The sequence below is a fragment of the Astatotilapia calliptera genome, chromosome 3 (assembly GCF_964374335.1).
Source record: "Astatotilapia calliptera chromosome 3, fAstCal68.1, whole genome shotgun sequence".
NCBI classification, from domain to species: Eukaryota; Metazoa; Chordata; class Actinopteri; order Cichliformes; family Cichlidae; genus Astatotilapia; species Astatotilapia calliptera.
The window spans coordinates 71,271,539-71,291,286 of record NC_137424.1 but is presented as its reverse complement, the minus strand read 5'-3'; the positions used below and the strand labels follow the sequence as shown (position 1 = coordinate 71,291,286).

The window sequence follows — 19,748 nt, the reverse complement described above, 5'->3', positions numbered from 1 at the left end:
TTTAATTTGTCATTTATTAAAATTATAAATATATATTTTAACTCAAACATACAGTTTTTAAATTTAATGTTGCTGAAACAACAAAGTAATAAAAAATAAATCTGACTGAGAAATCACTCATCTTTTGGAAAAGAGAGTTTATTACAGAGAAATGTCTCTTTCCAAAATAAAAGCTATACTATCCGCTTCTTCTGGGCTATATTCTCAGCAGCATATTAAACATATCAGGTCCCCATAAGGAGAATCATGTGCTAACGGCTGTCTAAATGACTCGGGTAAAGTTAGTAGCATGCATGCTTGTTGTTTTTGTCTGCTTCCACTTGTCTTTGCACTAGGATGATGTCGGTGTAAATGTGCAGTCATATTCGTTGTGTTCCCACTAGTGCTGTCAGCGTTAATCTGAAATGACGTTAACGCCACAACGCGGCAAATCTCCGTTAACGAGCTACCCCTGATCGCCCCGTGCGTGGGGCTGGACGGCATCAACACATTAACGAGCTAACTGCGCTAACACACTAGCTCCCACCCATGTAATTGAGCATTGCGTGGCACATCCAACATACTGTTTTACTTTAGTCCATGACGCGCTTACCTTCAGGGTCATATGTCACATGAAAACCAAGATAGTTCCAAAGGCCAGATCTGAATGAGGGTGGAGGAGGTTCAATTTGTCATGTTGCAAGGAGCTTAGCTTCTGTCTTGCTAGCTTGCGCTGCGCTCAGTGGATCTGCGCTCGACAGTGCAGCCTAGGCGGAGTAGTCGAACGCAGATCCACTGAGCGCTCAACACAGACAACATCGTCAGAAGAAAAGTTGATAAAATAAATTAAAAATTTTGTATTGTTCGATACATATGTGTACCGAACTGAAAGCACTATATCGAACGGTTCAATACTGATACGAGTATCGTTGTACCCCTATTGAATATGTTTCCAAACCAACTTCATTCTAAGCCAAAGACTAGAAAATATGGTGAAGTATATCTTCCCTTTGGCTTCACCTGCACAAGTGCCAAGGTAGGTCTCCCCTTGGAAATTGGTCTTTCCTTCGTCGGGAGCAGCGCTGGGCTGTTCAAATCATGGACAAACAGTATCCCACATTCTTGATTTTTAGTTCACAAACACTTGTTGTAATGACTAGCTACTCCTGACATTTTGGAGATGTTAGCTCTTTATACAGTAAAGTTACCATGTAAAGTTACCAAGTCACCATAAGTTATCATGTTAGTAAAGTTAAAGAGATAGGGCTGGGCCATATCATACCGTTCATGGTAATACCGGTATAATGTCGGGCAACGATAAGAAAATGAAATATCGCGACAGAACATGGGTAAAACGCGCATGCGCAGTGCCTTTGTTTTCATACACACATGGCAGAAAAAGCATGGCGGCGACAGAGAATGAGAAGGGCGACAGCAAATCGTTGAATGAAACGGATGACCCAGAATTGGTTTGTAAAAATGCTAAAACTTCAGTGGTGTGGAACTGGTTTAGCTTTCGTCCGTCAGATAAACAACTAAGCACTATTTTTGGTAGAGCATGCTAGCGGGCCGTCGTTATTACCGTGTTCTTTGGAAAATACGGCACACTTAAAATCAATCCTTTGATTTTTTCTGAAAATCGACAGTGCCCCTCATAATCCTGTGTGCCTTATGTATGAATTCTGGTTGTGTTTACTGACCTCGAAACGATTTTATGTCGTACACGGTGCTCGAAAATCTGTCAAATGTTTTAGTACAACTTTGCTAAGCTACGAACCCGCACCGAATCCGCTTGATGGATTGTTGGAGCATTACGGCTGTCGTAGGCAGGAGCCTCGCAGAGTGATACGTACTGTGCTTCAACATAATATTACCGTGTTGTGTGTGTATAAGGTCTTTCTAAGTTTTGTGGATATTATACGTGGTTATGCTGAGGATATGTCGGCCAATTTCCACTGGAAATGCCTTTTGGTTAAACTGTCAGCAAGGAATTTGCACTGTTACATTTTTATATAACTTTAATGCAAATAAAAACAGCTGCTTGTTAAAGTGCAAATACATTGATGGTTTTTTTTTTTTTGCACTAATAAAGTTGTGGAGTTGTAAAGTATTTTGTCTAGTGTCAATTATATCATCAGTCGTTATCGCAAATTTTCAAATGTATATCGTGATAAATATTTTTGGTCATATCGCCCTGCTCTACAGCGGGATACAAATAACATCAGGCTGATTCTGCCACGATTTGTTCCCTCAGTTCAAATCACAGACAGTATCCCACAGCTGTTTATGTTTTTAAACCTATTTTGCACAGAGAGGCATTTTTTTGAAAAATGTATTGATAGCAATGTTGAATATTATTACACAGGAAAAACAACAACTACATGTTAAATAATCTAAAACACACCGTGACGCCTCTGCCTTTGTAAATGGAGGGACAGTAACTGCGTGTATATGTAAGCGTGTAAACCTGCAGATAGTCAGATTAACAGTATTTTGTCTCTATCTGCCATTCATCTCATGTAAAAAATAATGTGGCGCACAGCTGACGTGGAAAAAAGGCACATACCTTTGACATTGCCTGAGGAACTCTGTATTCCTCGTCCACACATAAACGCAAAAAAGGAGTTTTAAAAAAATCTCCGTTTTCGGTGATTCGAAACGCCGTTTACGTGTGGACGACACAGCTGCGTTTTCAAAAATACCCGTGTTAGTAGTTAGTATTTTATTTTATTACTACCTGTAATTTATTGCAGATTACTTGTATTTGCTTAATTGTTGGCTAAATGTTTGAGGTGTGAAATAAACCGCAATGGAGCAAAATATGGCTGTGTGGTTGGAGGGTGTTTGTGCGTGCGCGCGCACACGCGCGGGAGGGGGGTGGTCGAACATTTTTCCCGTAAAACAAAGGGGGGCCCAGCAAAAAGAGTTTGGGAACCGGTGAGTTATCAGGAGAGCAGACAGTCAAAGTACAAGAATTCAAACAAACACAGAGATTCTACTTACAGAGCAGACACAGCACAGATGTTTCCTTCATCGTCCTTCTCACTCATTTGAGCTTTTTTTCATTTCTGTCACTGACACCAAGTAAAGCCCGCCCTCTTCCTCTGAGCACCAGCTTTCTATTGGTTTTTAATGTGGTGGGTAATAGCCTATCATGTGTAAAAGTATATTTTTAAAATATAAAATTTTTAAAAAACCTGTCTCGTCCACCATGAATGTAAATGAAAAGGCAAAACTAATAAATGTACACACTGTTATAAAGTATTTTCATTTGGATTTCCTTATATGTGTAATTGGATATTTATCAGTTCACAAAGGGGGAAAAAAAGATATAATAAAATATAATCATCTAATGTCCTCTGCTCTCAGTGATCTGTAGTTTGGTTGATGAACAAATCCATGTCCATGTAGTGGACGTCCCCCTCAGTGAGAGAGGCAGATATGAGCTGAAACACAGGAATCAAACCAGGGACGCTGCTGTTATGGAGCTGAACTGGAACCATTCAGACACTGAGGCCCTCTGAACACATTTTAATTACAGCTGTGCAGAGACACACTGATGACTGACTGGAACACTATGATTCACATTTTACATGAACACCATCCTCACACATGTTTATATTTGGCCACTAGAGGGAGCTGTTGGCCATGGACACAAGCAGCTCAACAGTGATACTTCCGCAGTTTGTTTTTTGTTTTTTAAATAAATAAATCAGATCCCAGCTACTCCTGTACAGGAAATCTGGACCTTGTAGGTCAAAGACTCTGCTCCTAATAATTATTAACCCAGCAGAAATAGCGACTAGAGACTTGTTTAAGCCAGAGGTGGGCAAACACACGTAGTTTTATATCCAATGCTAACTCTGCACATCAGATGATGTCCTCAGTAAGTTGGCCCCGCAGTTAAGGAAAGTCACAGCCACATCTGTTAATGGCAGCTCTCCTCAAATGATTTGAGTACTTGGTAAATTATAATAACAGGCTCTTGCCTACACCTGTGTGCCTATACTGCCCCTTTCTGGTAAAGCATTTACCCGATCATGCAAAAATACGGATCGGCCATAACAAAATATTTAGAAAATTGTACAATTTTTTAATGTCAAGATTTGCTAACTTTTCTTTGTTTGAAACTACAAAAACCTGGATGTTCTAGAAGTTGTTAAGGTTCAAAATATTGGGGATGGAGACAAGAGAAAAAACCACAATAACAACACTGGTCCGGCCGGGTTGAGTCAAACGATGATTTTAATGATCACACGCGTGGGAGATGGACACTGATGCAGACAGCCTCAAAATCTCAAAATGGTGGAGCATTGCTCAAACTTTTATAGCCTCTGGTGCCTCCACCTTATCATACAAAGCCTAAACATTCACATGCTTTCTCTCACACAGCGCCTGAGCTACGACCTTGGCTCCCTGTTTATCTGCTCCTGCTGAGATGGGGCAGAAAACTCCAGCACACTCTGTTCTCTTCTACTCAGACAAATTAGATTTCTTATAACTCAGCAGTATAATGCATCATAAAACAATATCATTCATTCACAACAAGTCAGCAGTTTAATGTAATGCAAATCAGTTTAACTAATGTAATAGTTATCAGCTTCTTCTAATTCAGGAGAATAATGCAAACTAAAACTACATAATAATTCACAATCTTTAATTAGGGGTATAACATGGCATAAAATAATATTATAATCTAACAAAGTACAACAAATGCAAAGAAAATAAATTTCGACACTGACATGAACGTGAACTTGGCAGCTAAAACAAAATCATTGATCCTAATAATGTAACACACACTATACTGAATCCACGGGTTGGATTACAATTGGAAGCTGCAAAAGAATTAGCAACCTTCAGCATGCAAAATAAGCCAACACTGAAATATACAGCAGGAGGAGGACTCTTTAAAAAGCTATTTTTTCATGAATATGTTATTTGAGTGTGTTTAAAATGATCAAACTGTCCATCTGTGACTGACAGACAGACCCGCCGATCTTTCAGAGATTATGTTTATGCTGTGGATATGAACAGAATCTGTTCTTGCACTTTACAGGAGAACAGCATGTTTTAGTAGCACTAAAGCAGAAAGTCTGTCATGAAATACATCTGGTTTATCACTTCACAGTACAAAAGAACAGCTTCAGCTTGTAACTCTTTAACATTCCAATAATTTAACAATGTTCTTATTTAACATGCTTGTTTCACATGGTAGGCACAAAGAAGTTAATACACAAAACTGCAGTCTGTAACATGTTTACATGAACTGCCAGGGTTTCAGCTCTGTTATTTATCTCCTATCTCTGAGAGGGGCTACTGAGCTTCCACAGATCACAGGATGTAATAATATCAGGTTAAATGTACAAATATTCACATTGTTACACTCAAGGTGAGATCAAATCTGCTCACACTCAAACAGCAGGTCAGAAAAACATTTACAGCCACAGGAAGCAAAGACAAACATTCAAGAGCAACACGTGTAAAACTTTATCGATAAACAAGCTCATTTAAAAATCAATAATAAATAATCTTGACATGTTTAAACTGAAGAGTCTCCTTCATGGAGGAACAAGTTAAGGCTTCATAGATCAGAGGAAACATGTGACTCTGCAGCTCCATGTAACACATTTCTCTTTGGTTTCATAATAATATCAGATTATTCAGTCGTTCAGTTCTAGCTGATAAATGGAGCCTGAGCACTTTGTGTTGTGTTTGTGTTGTCAGTCAGTGTCTGTAATTATTGTGTAACATCTAAACACGAGGATCAGTCTGAGTCTGACCTCACAAACAGCTGAACCTGAAGATGACACAAACTCACTGATTCTGATATTGTGACAGAGACGACGCTGAATTCATCACTGTGAACAAACTTATTTCTGTCGACATCAGAGACAAAGAAGATGTTTGTCACATAAAATGGTTTTTGTTGTTGAATATCACTGATCTTATTCTCAGATATGTAACTTTTCTTTGTTTGAATTATGAAGTCCTGAATGTTCCACATGTAACAATAACAGTACTGAGAGTCTGGATCAGCAGGAGTTCAGCTGTATAAAAACAAACTCTGAGATGTTTCAAACAGGCTTAAATTCAACAGGAGGCTGGTGTGAATCCTGACTCTGTTGTTGTTTATGTTTTCTGTAGATCAAAAATCCAACAACAGCAACAAGAAGAACAGCAGAAACTGACAGGCCAGCAATCAGTCCAACAATCAGTCCAACAGGTCCATCCTGTTTGTCTCCTCCCGTGTGACCTGCAGGTGAGAAACAGGTGTGAGGTGTCAGCTGTCAGGTAGGTGATGAGTGAAGAACAGAACAGAATCCATTTCCTCTTCAAACTGCTGTCAGACATTATCTACTGCACTCTGATCACATCACTCAGACCAGCTGCTTTCTACAAAGTCTCATCAACAACATCTTTAGAAACAAACATCAACAAGCAGGAAGCAGCTTCACCTCTGATCACACACACACTCAACTCTACTCACTCACCTGAAACAGTCAGGCTGACGGTGTTGATGCTCTCCCATGATCTTGTCTCTCCGTTGAAGATATTACAATTGTATGATCCACCATCATCAATCGTCACATTCTTCAGAATCAAAGACGCGTCTCCATCCTTCATCTGTCTGTCTTGCAGATCCACCCGGTTCTTAAAAGATGGATGCTGGTTGTCTTGATCCAGCTGATCATCCCGGTACAAAAGCACATATTTATCTCCCATGTCAGCTCTGCTCCACTTCACAGCTCTGATGGTTTTGTTTGATGGTACTCGACATGGTAGAACTACATCCTGTCCCGACTCAGCTGTGATGTTTTTCTGGTCTGAAAGAGGAAACAAAACAGAGCAGAGAGGTTAAAGGTCAAAGTACAACTCTTGACTTCTACAGCAGCCAATCAGAGAGAGGATCAAAGACCAGAGAGCTCTGCTGACACAGAAGACAGAAAAAAAAAACCTTCTTGGACTTTATTTTGGGACAAAGTCACCAAAACTCTGCAAAGCTGAGTGAATAATTTTACTATTGAGAAGCACTTTGGTCTTTAAATGTGCTATATAAATAAAGGATTGATTGATTGATTGATAATTTATCAAATAAGAACCTGGCTAAAATTATACCCATTTTAATTTCCTTATACATCTCAATAAGATCAAATCTCACTCAAATAGAGCAGCATGTGAGAGCCGACTCTTAGTCAGCCTAGTTTGACAGGCTGGGAGCTGAAGACTGAGTGTCTGCTGTAGGGCAGAGAGAAGTTCCTCCTGTGGAGGTGGTTATTTTGTGTTATTATTTTTTATTCAATTTGTTTTATTTATTTATTTATTTATGTTTTATTCGGATGCTCAGCACTTCTATCAGAGGTTAAAGATCTCTGACATGATTGATTCTGCACACAGAATCCCTCTGAATGAAGATCAGAATATATGAAGATGACTGAACATCATATTTCACCTCACATTGCTCCTGTGTGTTGCTGTGCTGCAGTTCTTATGATGATGTCATTTCAGAGCTGTACATTTCTTCCTCTTTAAGGGAAACTTTCACCGTTTCTGCTCCATCGGGATCAGGTGGGACACGGTGGGCGGAGTCTACAGTCAGCAGGTCAACTGTTGAGTTTGTAAACTGGTTTGATTTGTTTTCGCACAGAGATAATACGTCACTACAAACCACGTGAGAACGCTGAGACCGCTCATTGGTCAGATGTCACAGAAGGTGAGTGTGCTGTGAGTGAAAACAGAGTCGTTTCAGGGCTGGTTGCTGACCCTCACGTAACCTTTGCATATCTGTACTTCCTCCTTGTATTGAGAGTATAAAGCACACATAGCAACGGGACGTTTTTAACTCAAACCTGTAACGCGCCCGTGCAGGTGTTTGGGATCACGTTCACACCATAAACGAACCGCACTGAGACCTCCTCCTCCTGAGGGTCTCGGTGGGGTTGTTGCTGCACCTGAGTGTGATTACTGTGTTCACACCTGCACGAACCAAACAGGAAAAGAAGACTTTGATGTCAGTAAAGAGTAAAAACACCTTGCCTTAGTGCCGTTAGCAGTCAGGGTAAAGTTATTGGGAACGGAGGGGACAGGGGCTTTTCGTTTACCTGACCGCACCCCGTAGCTCAGGTGTCCTGAGAAAGCTTACACAACCTGCGTATACTTTTTTTAAAAAAATTTATTAGATTTAATCCATCCTTCTGATAATTAACAAGCATTTTTCGGTCACTACATGGACATAAGGCACAGTCTAGGGGAGATTCAACATTTTTACATTAAGAGGCAGCGTAATGTTTCAGAGCCTTGTTCGTGAAGTTGAAACAAAGTAGTACCTGAAGGAGAGCTCACCTGACGAGGCCAAATCCACGACACAGACAAACAGCAGAGTTAAGCAGAGACAGGCTGATGTTAACATTGTAGTTTTATTCGGTACCTCCAAAACATACCGGGGAAACACGACCTGTTTGATCCTCTGCAGCGCAAGTAGCTACAAACGGCGAAAAACTGACACTCATCAATCTACTTTCTGTTTAACGCCGCAATCCATGACGTCACTGCGCGTCACTCGTTGGCGCGTTTCGGAGAAAAATGTTCTGGTTCTTGTCACAGGTCTGTGCTGTGAGGCAGCATTTTGATTTATTCACATCAGGGTGAGGTGTTCATATATAGAGACAGGGAACCACAAGTGAGCCGAATGAGTGGGGTTGCTCTTTGATTCAAGTGGGTGCAGCAAATACACAGAATGAAAGATTTTCACATTTCAAACTGCGCTGCAAGGCCTGACATTTGGAAATGTCTGAAAGAAAAGTTAATTGTTATTCCAGATTCAAACAAACAGCAGCTGAACTATTTTTAATCACATGAGCTTAAAAACGTAATCAAATACTTTTGTTAAAAAGCTACAAAAACAACAAAATTAGTTTTAGTCGTTTAAAGCTGAATCATGTGTATGAACCTGTGTCTGGTTACATAAACTCAGAAGAAGTTATTCCTCAAACATGGCCGCCATCACTGCGCTCATGTAACTGAAAACTACAAACCTGCTGCTGATGATGGTCCGAGGCTCGTGGCTCCACAGGCCACCGATTAGTCAGACGTTCAGGTTCAAGCTCAGCTGAACGTAACATTAAGGTGTCAGTGAGTAGAAATACTAGAAAAGCAGAGTAAACGTTCACAATCTGACAGATGGAAATGTTGGTGCCACATAAATATGATAAAAAAGTCAAAACAAAACAAAACACTGGAGTGAGTTCGCGTGCGCGCTCCGACCGGCTTTAAAGCGTTAAACAGCTTTAGATTCATGGCCTGTTTATGGAGGTTTTAGACATTTTACTTCCTCTTTTTTTTAGCAGCTTTCTGATGAAACAGCTGCAACTTTCTTCCCCCAGACACAGAAAAATGGAGTTCCTGTAGTTTCTGTTTAAACCACAAACAGCTCAGAGAGTAACGGTCACTATGTGCAGCACAAAGCTTTAAAGACAGCTACACATTTCATGTTTCAAACTCACACATATGTATGACACCAAGAGCAATTTTCCCAATGTAACAAAGTATTTGTATAGTACTTATTCTATCGTCTAGTATTCTTTCTATTTTGCATAGTATGTTATTCTGTTTATCTGAATCTATTTTATAGTTTTTTTTCTATTGGTTTTACTGTTCTTGTACTTGAACTCAGCCTGATTTGTTTTTCATGTCTTCTCCTCCATCATCAGTTATCAGGAGAGCAGACAGTCAAAGTACAAGAATTCAAACAAACACAGAGATTCTACTTACAGAGCAGACACAGCACAGATGTTTCCTTCATCGTCCTTCTCACTCATTTGAGCTTTTTTTCATTTCTGTCACTGACACCAAGTAAAGCCCGCCCTCTTCCTCTGAGCACGTATTCTTCCTCCATTCATACAAACAGTGGCCGATCACTAACTTCATTAAGATTCATGTGATGAAGCTATTCTAATATATAATTATGAGCACACCGACACTATTTTCTCCCTATTTTGCCTCCAATCAGTTGCACATTCTTTAAAAAGTGATCTTGAGCAACAGTTCTCCAGGATGAAGGTTTGTCTCTGGACTTTGGCTCCTTCCCGCACATTTTTAACAGTCCTTGCACCTGATCCATGAATCATTCAGGTATAAAAATTCAAATTGATGAACCTGTTTTGTTTCTAAACAATTTTTCAAATAAGCAAAGAACCGTTAAACTGTAACTTCAGAGACTTTATTACAAGCAACCTGTCCCAACAACACATTTGCTTCCATTTCTTTAGTTAGATTTAGGGAACCTGCCAAAGATAAGACAGTTTGACAGACAGAATAATAGAATTGCACCGACAATCTGATTCTTTAACAGATATCTTAAAACTTGGAGCATCTCAGTACAGTGTGCAGTGGGTCCTTAAAAATCTGATTAAACTGGACAAGTGAAAGAGGAACGAAGAAGTTTCAGGCCTACAAAAACAACTATCTGCATATAAACAGGACCTGAGAGATGCATCTGAGCCTTCAGTTGATTCATCTGCTGTTCACTGAAGTCTCATCAGTGAACAATTTCATGTTGTGGAGCTTCATTTCAGTCGCTGTTGATGATCTAGTTAAAACTGATGAGTCCCCCATGCAGTACCTCCTGTAAACACACTGTTGAAGCATATTTGGATGGAGCAGCACACAGTTGACTATCAGCCATGAACAGCTGTTACACATGAGTAAGAAGCTACTTTGTATTTAAAGAGATGGGAAAGCATTGGATCAGCTCCTCATCGCCCCCTGCTGGTTACTTTATGAGTTGAGCTGTTTCATGTAACGTGATGTAAAGAAGTGTGACTCTCCAGTGAAGCACGGTGAGAGTCGTTATCCACACATGGAGAAAACGTGGAACAGTGGTGAAGCTTCGTGGTTAGGAAAGTGTAGTGAAATAAGCCGTCGATGCTTGAGTGACTGAACTCGGTTCTTCAAAGATCAGCGTGACAGCTGCCAACAAACTGGCACAACCAGTTACTCAGTTCAGGAGGTGTTCACTGTTTCCCAGCACTACATTTATATACAGCATGTTGGTGCACAACAATCACAGGAAGCAGAATATTCTCAGTCTGCAGGTCTCATGTAACAGCTGCACTCTGCAGAAAAACTGAGACAATCACTGCTCTGTGCTCCTATTGGTCAACTGCACATGACTGAGGGAAACATTAGAAAAGAAACAAGTACAATAATAATAATAATAAAAGAACAAAAACATGTCGGTGCTTGTTCTGAGACGTGAGGAATTGCCCTTTTTCCTCCTATGCATATGTGGCTATGTGTTCTTCTGGTGACAGTTTTTGACTTAAACACAATTTGATCAATATAAAGAGATAAACAGCAGACGTATAAATTAAGCAGTAGCTTAACTAGTAGGTTAAATCTCGATCAAATGACATAGTAAGTATGAGGTCTTTTTTTTAATAAGGCAGTGCCTCTCAGCTCTCCTCCTCAGAATTTTTGTCTACTGGCTTTAATATGTTTAATAAATCCATTGATTTTTTTTACCTTCTTAATATGAATATTTTTAAGGGTTTTTAAACCATCGTTGTTATTGAAAAATATTTAACGTGTTTAATGTGTTTCTGTAGGCGTTTTCAACAAACATCAGTTTTTAAACTGTGTTTTCATTTTAGGGTTTTTTAAACCTTGTGATGGTCGTCAGGAGACTTATAGCTCCTGACTCTGAATCTCAGCATCATTATTGCAGTAAATGCAAAGAAAGATCCCAAAACAACACAAAAGAAAACCTGAAACAATCCCACCAATAAATGACAGACCGATTTTAAGTCCAACAGGGATATCCTTTATCCCTCCATCCTCCGTGTCTCCCTGGTGACCTGCAGGAGAGAAACAGGAGGGTGTCAGCATTCATGATGAGTGAAGAATAGAAGAGAATCTAATCCAACGTCAGGAAGCAGCTTCACCTCTGATCACACATAGTGAACTCTGCTCACCTGGAGGAAGAACACTCATGTTGACGGTTCCCATGATCTCCCATGATGCTGATTCTCCCACAATGACACGACACTCGTATGTTCCAGCATCATTAATCGTCACATCCTTCAGAATCAAAGACACGTCTCCATCCTTCATCTGTCTGTCCTGCAGATCCACCCGGTTCTTAAAAGATGGATGCTGGCTTGTTTGATCAAACAGCTCATCTCGGTACAAAAGCACATATTTATCTCCCAGGTCAGCTCTGCTCCACTTCACAGCTCTGATGGGTTTGCCTTGTGGAGCTCGACATGTCAGAGTGACGTTCTGTCCAGACTCAGCTGTGATGATTTTCTGCTCTGAAAGAGGAAACAACACAGAGCAGAGAGGTTAAAGGTCAAAGTACAACTGTTCACTTCTACAGGAGCCAATCAGAGTGAGGATCAGAGACCAGTGAGATCTGCTGTCACAGAGGACAGAAAAAAAAACCTTCTTGGACTTTATTTTGGGACAAAGTCACCAAACCTCTGAGTTTATCAGGTTTGACTCCTGTTTGTATGTAATCAGTGTTTATGTCCTTGTATCTTATGGAAGTACTGAGCGAGTTGTGGATCTCCCTGCTGAATAACACAGCAAGCATATAGATAGTGAAGGTGTGGAGAAGGGAGAAATACAGAGCAAGACTAAGGTCAGATATTATATATCCTGCAGATACTCCAAAGACAGCGAGAGCAGTGGTTCAGGTCAGACACACAGAGAGCAACGAGGAGACGGATTTAAAAGTGAGCGTGTCGGGAAAGAAGAAACAAGGAAAAACTGGAAAAACAAGCTGTGCTGAATTTCAAAGACATTAGAAAGCTGAGTGCAGAATTTATAAAATGAGGTTCTGCTAAAATGATTATTTTCAGCCTTTTTTCCACTGTGGAGGACAAACAAACAGGCCTGTGTTCTCACAGGTTGTATTAAATGTTTAAAAAAATACACTTTTATAAAAATACTGAATAAAATGTTTAACTAAAAATACAATTTATAGTTCAGTGTTGAATATTAAATAAAATATAGTATATAAAAGTGCATTTGAATGGAGTCACGGCTCAGTGTCTGACAGTCTAACTGTGTCTCACAGGCCTGAATGTCAGCTTGAAGCCATCATTGTTGTTGTAATGTGGATGTTTCCATCAGATCACAAACAGTATTTACTTCAGCAGGATTTTTATATTTGAAATTTTATCATTTGTCCCAAAAATGTTTAAATGGAAGCCAAAAATATCCAAAAGCTTATTTTGCTTTCAGTTTGTTGATCCTGTTTGGACACACACATCTGTACTTGGTGAGTTTGCCTACCTGAGTGAGGTGACCTTTAAGTCTCTCCAGCCATGATCAGAACTGTCTGAATTCTCTAAATAGTAAAAAAGGAGCTTCGAGGTTTATTATGTCCTTTAGCAGAGAAGACAAAGTTTTAATTGTGTGTTATTATTTTAATTGAAGTGTTTCTTTTATTTATTTATATTTTATTCTGACGTATTTGATCCTGTGTTCAGCACTTCTCTCAGAGGTTAAAGTCCCTCATAAATAAAGTTCATGATGATTGAACATCACATTCCTCCTGTTTGTTGCTGTGCTGCAGTTTTTACGATGGTGTCATTTCATAGCTGTAAAATCACGACCTTTACTTTAATGTCCCGTCAGTGTGTGGGAGCTGAATTTTCAGCCTGCTCCTTAAAATCGCAACCTTATAATGAAACTTTCACGGTTTCTGCTCCAGCGGGATCAGGTGGGACACGGTGGGCGGAGTCTACAGTCAGCATGTCAGCTGTTGAGTTTGTAAACTGGTTTGATTCGTTTACATACAGAGAAAAGGCGTCGCTACAAACCACGTGGGAACGCTCAGCCCGCTCATTGGTCAGACTCACAGACGGTGAGCACACTACAGGTGTAGTGTGCTGTGTGAGGAAACAGAGTGGTTTCAGGGCTGGTTGCTGACCCACACAGACCTTTGCACATCTGTACTTCCTCCCTGTATTGGAAAAAATAAAGCACACGTGGCCACGGGACGTTTTTAACCCAAACCTGTAACGCGCCGCTGGCAGCTGGTTGGGATCACGTTCACACCATAACGAGACCCTCTGAAGGAGTCGGTCTCGGTGTCGTTGTCCACACATGAGTGTGATTACTGTGTTCACACCTGCACAAACCAACCGAAGCAAACAGGAAAACAAGCCTGAACACCCCAAGCCACACCCACATGATTTACAAATCTGTCAGTTTCTCTGATCGTGGCTCAAGAGTTGGGAGTTTGCCTTGTAATCGGAAGGTTGCCGGTTCGAGGCCCGGCTTAGACAGTCTCGGTCGTTGTGTCCTTGGGCAAGACACTTCACCCGTTGCCTACTGGTGGAGGTCAGAGGGCCCGGTGGCGCCAGTGTCCGGCAGCCTCGCCTCTGTCAGTGCGCCCCAGGGTGGCTGTGGCTACAATGTAGCTGCAATCAGTGTGTGAATGGGTGGATGACTGAATGTGTAAAGCGCTTTGGGGTCCTTAGGGACTAGAAAAGCGCTTTACAAATACAGGCCATTTACCATCTCCTCAAAGTCTCCTGCACATCCCAAAAGTTGATTCGGTTCACGTGGATGTAGCGTTTTCAGTGGGAGAAACGTTTGGTCACTCATCCAGGTGACTCCTTCAGTCTCAGCTCACTGCAGGTTTCAATCTTATAAACAGTACGTTTGCATAATGACTGAAACCAGCCCAGTGAAGGCACAATGACTGGCACAATGGCTGTGAGGTCAGTTCCTTCATCATTACTGTGCAAGTTCTCCTGCACACCTTTCCTTTAGCTTGTGACGTCATTTATGGTGGTCTGGATAAAGTGACAGGAAAGGAGGGCAGAGGGGCTTCTTGTTTACCAGACCGAACCCCTGCCTCGTAGCTCAGGTGTCCTGAAGCAGCTTACACAAGCTGCGTACACTCTTTTTAAAATAAATATATCCTTCTAAAAACAAAACAGTATATTTCGGCCTAACCGTTTTTGTCCACTACCAGGACATAATGCACAGGCGGGGTCTCGGGGGGGGGATTTGACAGTTTGACAGTAAAGGAGAGCGATGTTCATGAAGAAAAAGGAAGCAGTACCTGAAGGAGCGCTCACCTGAGGAAGCCAAATCCACGACACAGACGAACAGCAGAGCCACGCAGAGACACGCTGATGTTAACAGAGTCATTCTAGTTTAACTCGGTATACGTCTAAAATATACCGGAAAAACACGACCCGTGGATCCTTTATGGTGCAGGTATAAACAGAACTAATTAACATGCACCCACTAATCAGTGTGCTTTTGAGGCGTTTACGCCGCATCACAGTGACGTCACTGCCGAGGCGCGAGACACTGTTTTCAGTGTGAATTAGATTCTTGAGCAGTACTTTTAAAACGGCAGCTTAGAAACCCACTGAATGAAGCACAAACTGAGTGTCTTTACAACAGGAGTGTTCATGTGTTCATTCGGCAATTTAGAAAAAATATCAAATATCGTCGTCCTACATTCAAGTCTGAGTCTTTAAATCTGCTGGAAACACAACACAAAGAAAACCTGCTCAGCCTGCTGAGACCACGCCCTCGTTTTAGGTTTGACAGCATTTCTACTCGATGATGACTTCAGCGTGAACTGAGGCTGCAGTGTGGGGAAGGCCTCAGGGGGTGGCTGCTCCCGGCCGGGCAGATCCTCGTGTACATATGAGAAGTGAATGAATTAAGGGAGGGACACGAAGACAAGAAGAACAGCGTGTAGTGGCGGGGGCCGTATATAGAGAGGGAACCAGAAGTGAGCCGAATAATGGGCACACCATGCAAGCAGGCAGATACAGAGGCAGACTAGCATCTATACCATTTAGTTTGTTTCTTTTACAAAAAACCCAAAGTAACAGCTCAGCGTTGAATAAAACATAAATTATATAAAAATGTATCTGAATGCACCAAAGAATCATAGCTCGGTGTCAGAGTCAGACTGAGGCCCACAGGTATGAATGTGCCTGTGGGCCTTGAAGCCATTACTGTTGTTATAATGTTGATGTTTTCATCAGATCATAAACAATATTTATTTTAAAGGCTTCATCAGCATTTTTATGTTTAAAAATAAAGGGTTAATCCAGCTGGTATGTAGGTGAAAACGAACTTCTCAAGGTAATGTAATGAGCTCCTTCCTCTTTTTAATGACGGTTAAAGATCATTACGAGGACGTGTAAGAGTCTGATGACGCGGCCATCGTGAAAAGAAGAATAAAGGAGCAGATGTGAGCAGCTGGACTATTTTAAATCACATGATCTTAATAATATAATGCAAGACTTTTATTAAAGCCCTACAAAAATTACAAAACTATGATTTTCCAAACACTTATGAACGGTTCGAGGCTCGTGTCTCCACAGGTCACAGATTGGTCAGACGTTCAGGTTCAGTTACAATCAGACAGACAGAATTTAAATAGTTGGTGTCACATAAATATGATTAAAGTAAATTAAAGAGAAAACACTGGAGTGAGTTCACTCAATATATTTATTAATCGTATTTTAAAACAGATCACATTTAATTAGACAGCTTTAGATTCATGGCCTGTTTATGGACGACTCCGACGTTTAACTTCCTCTTTTTAAGATAAGCAACTTTTTTTCCTTTTCCCCAAGAAAAAGAAAAAAAGCTTCTTGAGTTTCTTGTTTATACCACAAACAGCTCAGACAGTAACGGTCACTATGTACAGCACAAAAGTTTAAAGACAGCTACACATGACTGAAACGACGAACATGTTAAAATTTCATGTTTCAGACTCTCAGCTGTGTCGATATAATGAGTTTAATTTCTGTCACTGACACCAAGTGAAGCCCGCCCTCTTCCTCTGATGAGGTCTTTCCACTTTTTGTGCAAACACTGTTGGATCACTGAATTCATGAAGATTCATGTGATAAAGCCATTCTAAAATACATCAATAATAACACTGAACTCTGATTTAAGTCTTGAGCCAGCCTTATTTTCTATCTTTGTTGCCTCCAAGCACTCAAACTTTTCATTTTAAAGTGAACAATATTTCTCCAGATTAAATTTTTTATCTCTTAAACCTATTTTTAACACATTCCTAGTACCCGACCCATGAATTATTAAGGCATAAAAAGGAATTTACTCATAGGAACCTCGTGTAAACACACTGTCAATGCTGTAAAAGCATATTTTGACAGGAAAACACTTATTTGACTATCAGTCATGGACAGTTGTTACACATTAGTGAGAAGTTACTTTGTATTTGAAGAGATGGGAAAGCATTGCATGGATGAGCTTGCATCAGCTTGACCTTTTAACCAGGAGGTCAGCTCCTCATCGCCCTCTGCTGGTGACTTTATGAGATGAGCTGTTTCATATTAAGTATCAGCCTCCCCACTGATTTCTTACTTCCATATTTGTCACACTTTATTATCTCATAACATCAAACATTAATTTTGGATATTATATTTTGGCATTTTGTCTTTAACAGTTAAAATAGACATGAAGCTGACAGACTTGCTGAATCAAGAGTCACTGAAGTAGAACGTGTCCGACAAGCCACGATCTACAGAAGAGCTGAGAAACAAAGTCACTGACATCTATCAGACTGGGAAGGTCACAGATTCATTTCGGAGGCTCTGGGACTCCAGTGAAGTATGATGAGAGTCGTTATCCACACATGGAGAACACGTGGCACAGTGGTGTTCATGCTCAGGAAAGTGTAGTGAAACAGGCCTCCGAAGATCAGCATCGATCAGTGCAGGTTATCAAAAAGACTGATTGTTGCTCGCACAACCAGTTATTCAGTTTAGGAGACACGTGCTGTTTCACAGCACTGTAGACCACACAGAAAGTGAACCCTGAATAACAGATCTCTTTATTAGAAATCACGTCTTTGTTTAAAATAAAACAGTCAGATTATGGCTCAGACAGCAGCAGCTTCTCTCCTACAGTCCAACTTTATATAAAATCATTTTAACCAAGTTTATATACATCTGTCAAAATCTTTTATTTGAGTTTATTCAGTATTTAAACATATTTTGTATCATTTAACATCCCACATTTATAAAACTCACACAAAACTCTTTGGTTTCATCCTGTTGAAAACCTGCGTTGTGACTGAAGTTCTGCAGGATTAAAGTTCATCTCTTCATCAACACAGTTGGTCTGACTCAGTTTAACCTCCTGAGCTCTAGTTTAGGATTATTATTTGATCCTGATTATTGGATTTTTATTTGGTGAGTTTTATCTGGAGACCCCGACTCAATTTTCTGAAGATGAAAATCCAACGACAAACAGGAGCAGCAGTGACAACAAGAAAAAGAAGAAGAAGAAGAAACACACCAGAACCATACACATAATTCATCAGTCCTTTAGATCCATCCTTTGTGTTACCTGCAGGAGAAACAGGAGATGTGTCAGCAATCAGGTAAAGTCTAACAATCAGGAAGCAGCTTCACCTTCACTGAATATAAAATAAAATCTGAAACAATCCCACCAATAAATGACAGACTGATTTTAAGTCGACCAGCGATATCCTCCTTCCCTTCATCCTTTGTGTGTTCTGGCTGAACTGCAGGAGGGAAACAGGAGAGATGTCAGCATTCATGTAGGTAATGAGTGAAGAACAGCACAGAATCCAACGACAGGGAGCAGCTTCACCTCTGATCACACACACTGAACTCTGCTCACCTGGAGGATCAACTCTCAGATAGATGATGCTGATGAGCTTCCTGTCCTCTCCATCTCTCTGAACACGACACTCATATGTTCCACTATCAGCAGTGTTCACATCCTTCAGAATCAAAGACACGTCTCCATCCTTCATCTGTCTGTCCTGCAGATCCACCCGGTTCTTAAAAGATGGATGCTGGTCGTCTGGAAGAAAGTGCCCGTCCCGGTAAACAAGCACATATTTATCTCCCAGGTCAGCTCTGCTCCACTCTACAACTATGATGTTTTTGTTTAGAGCTCCACATGTCAGAGTGACCTTCTTCTGTCCAGAATTAGCTGTGACGGTTTTCTGTTCTGAGAGTGAAACAACACGGAGCAGAGAGGTTAAAGTGCAATTGTTCACTTCTACAGCAGCCAATCAGAGAGAGGATCAGAGACCAGTGAGATCTGCTGACAAAGAGGACAGAAAGAAAAACCTTCTTGGACTTTATTTTGGGACAAAGTCACCAAAACCTTTGATGCAGTTTATCATGTTTGACTCCTGTTTGTATGTAATCAGTGTTTATGTCCTTTGAAATTAGAGTTATGGATCTGTGATTTAGACAGCAGCCATATAAACACTGTAGAGCGCAGAGAATGGAAAAAAAACTGAGCAAGACTAAGGTGAAATATTATAAATCAATATTAGGGTCCTGTTGGTATGTGGGAGCTGAATCTCCTGCAGATATTCCAAAGACAGTGAGAGCAGTGGTTCAGGTCAGACACACAGAGAGACGAGGAGCAGAGAGGAGGGGGATGAGAAAGAAAATTTAAAGTTCACTGTTGAATGTTACATAAAATAAAGTATATAAAAGTGTATTTGAATAGCAAGGGCGTAGATTTCGTTTTGGCATTGGTGGGGACGAATGATTCAGTTTTTTTCCCCTTTTTGTCTTTGCTTCTTCACAACAAAAGGAGAAATATACTTGCCTACATATGCTACTCTACCTGCTTTTAAACCATTTAAAATTACAATTGATAGTTTTATGTGTGAGTTATATAATGCTAAATTACAATTAAACAAATGAGTATTTTAGACTTTAGTTTCCTTCAGCCATATTCAATATAAATCAGGTATCATACAAAAA

General features: G+C 40.4%; 2 protein-coding genes and 1 long non-coding RNA gene across 4 annotated transcripts in view; all 3 read right to left on the bottom strand.

Moving 5' to 3' along the window:
• Positions 1 to 4,206: 4,206 nt before the first annotated feature.
• The window catches only part of LOC113010425 (butyrophilin subfamily 1 member A1-like), a 30,437-nt gene continuing 14,895 nt past the window's right edge, over positions 4,207 to 19,748 (bottom strand). Inside the window, exons 1-3 of one of the 2 annotated variants that reach the window (XM_080299070.1) lie at positions 8,320 to 8,537; positions 6,471 to 6,803; positions 4,207 to 6,232 (exon numbers count right to left, since the gene is read on the bottom strand). In XM_080299070.1, the coding sequence (XP_080155196.1) occupies positions 6,054 to 6,232; positions 6,471 to 6,803; positions 8,320 to 8,386 (579 nt within the window). In that variant the 5' untranslated portion in view covers positions 8,387 to 8,537 and the 3' untranslated portion in view covers positions 4,207 to 6,053. Of the gene's footprint in view, positions 6,233 to 6,470; positions 6,804 to 8,319; positions 8,538 to 19,748 lie in introns of those variants that run through there. The other variant, XM_080299069.1, reaches the window with a different exon arrangement.
• LOC145425735 (programmed cell death 1 ligand 1-like) lies at positions 10,174 to 15,497 on the bottom strand. The gene is made up of 3 exons (XM_080299071.1): positions 15,072 to 15,497; positions 11,949 to 12,287; positions 10,174 to 11,831 (listed from the first exon to the last, which is right to left on the bottom strand). The coding sequence occupies exons 1-3, from the start codon at positions 15,142 to 15,144 to the stop codon at positions 11,662 to 11,664; spliced, it is 582 nt and encodes a 193-aa protein (XP_080155197.1). The 5' UTR covers positions 15,145 to 15,497; the 3' UTR covers positions 10,174 to 11,661.
• LOC145425766 (uncharacterized) lies at positions 17,802 to 18,975 on the bottom strand. Its single transcript, XR_013906507.1, has 2 exons — positions 18,640 to 18,975; positions 17,802 to 18,520 (listed from the first exon to the last, which is right to left on the bottom strand). It is a non-coding gene; the product is annotated as an uncharacterized LOC145425766 (long non-coding RNA).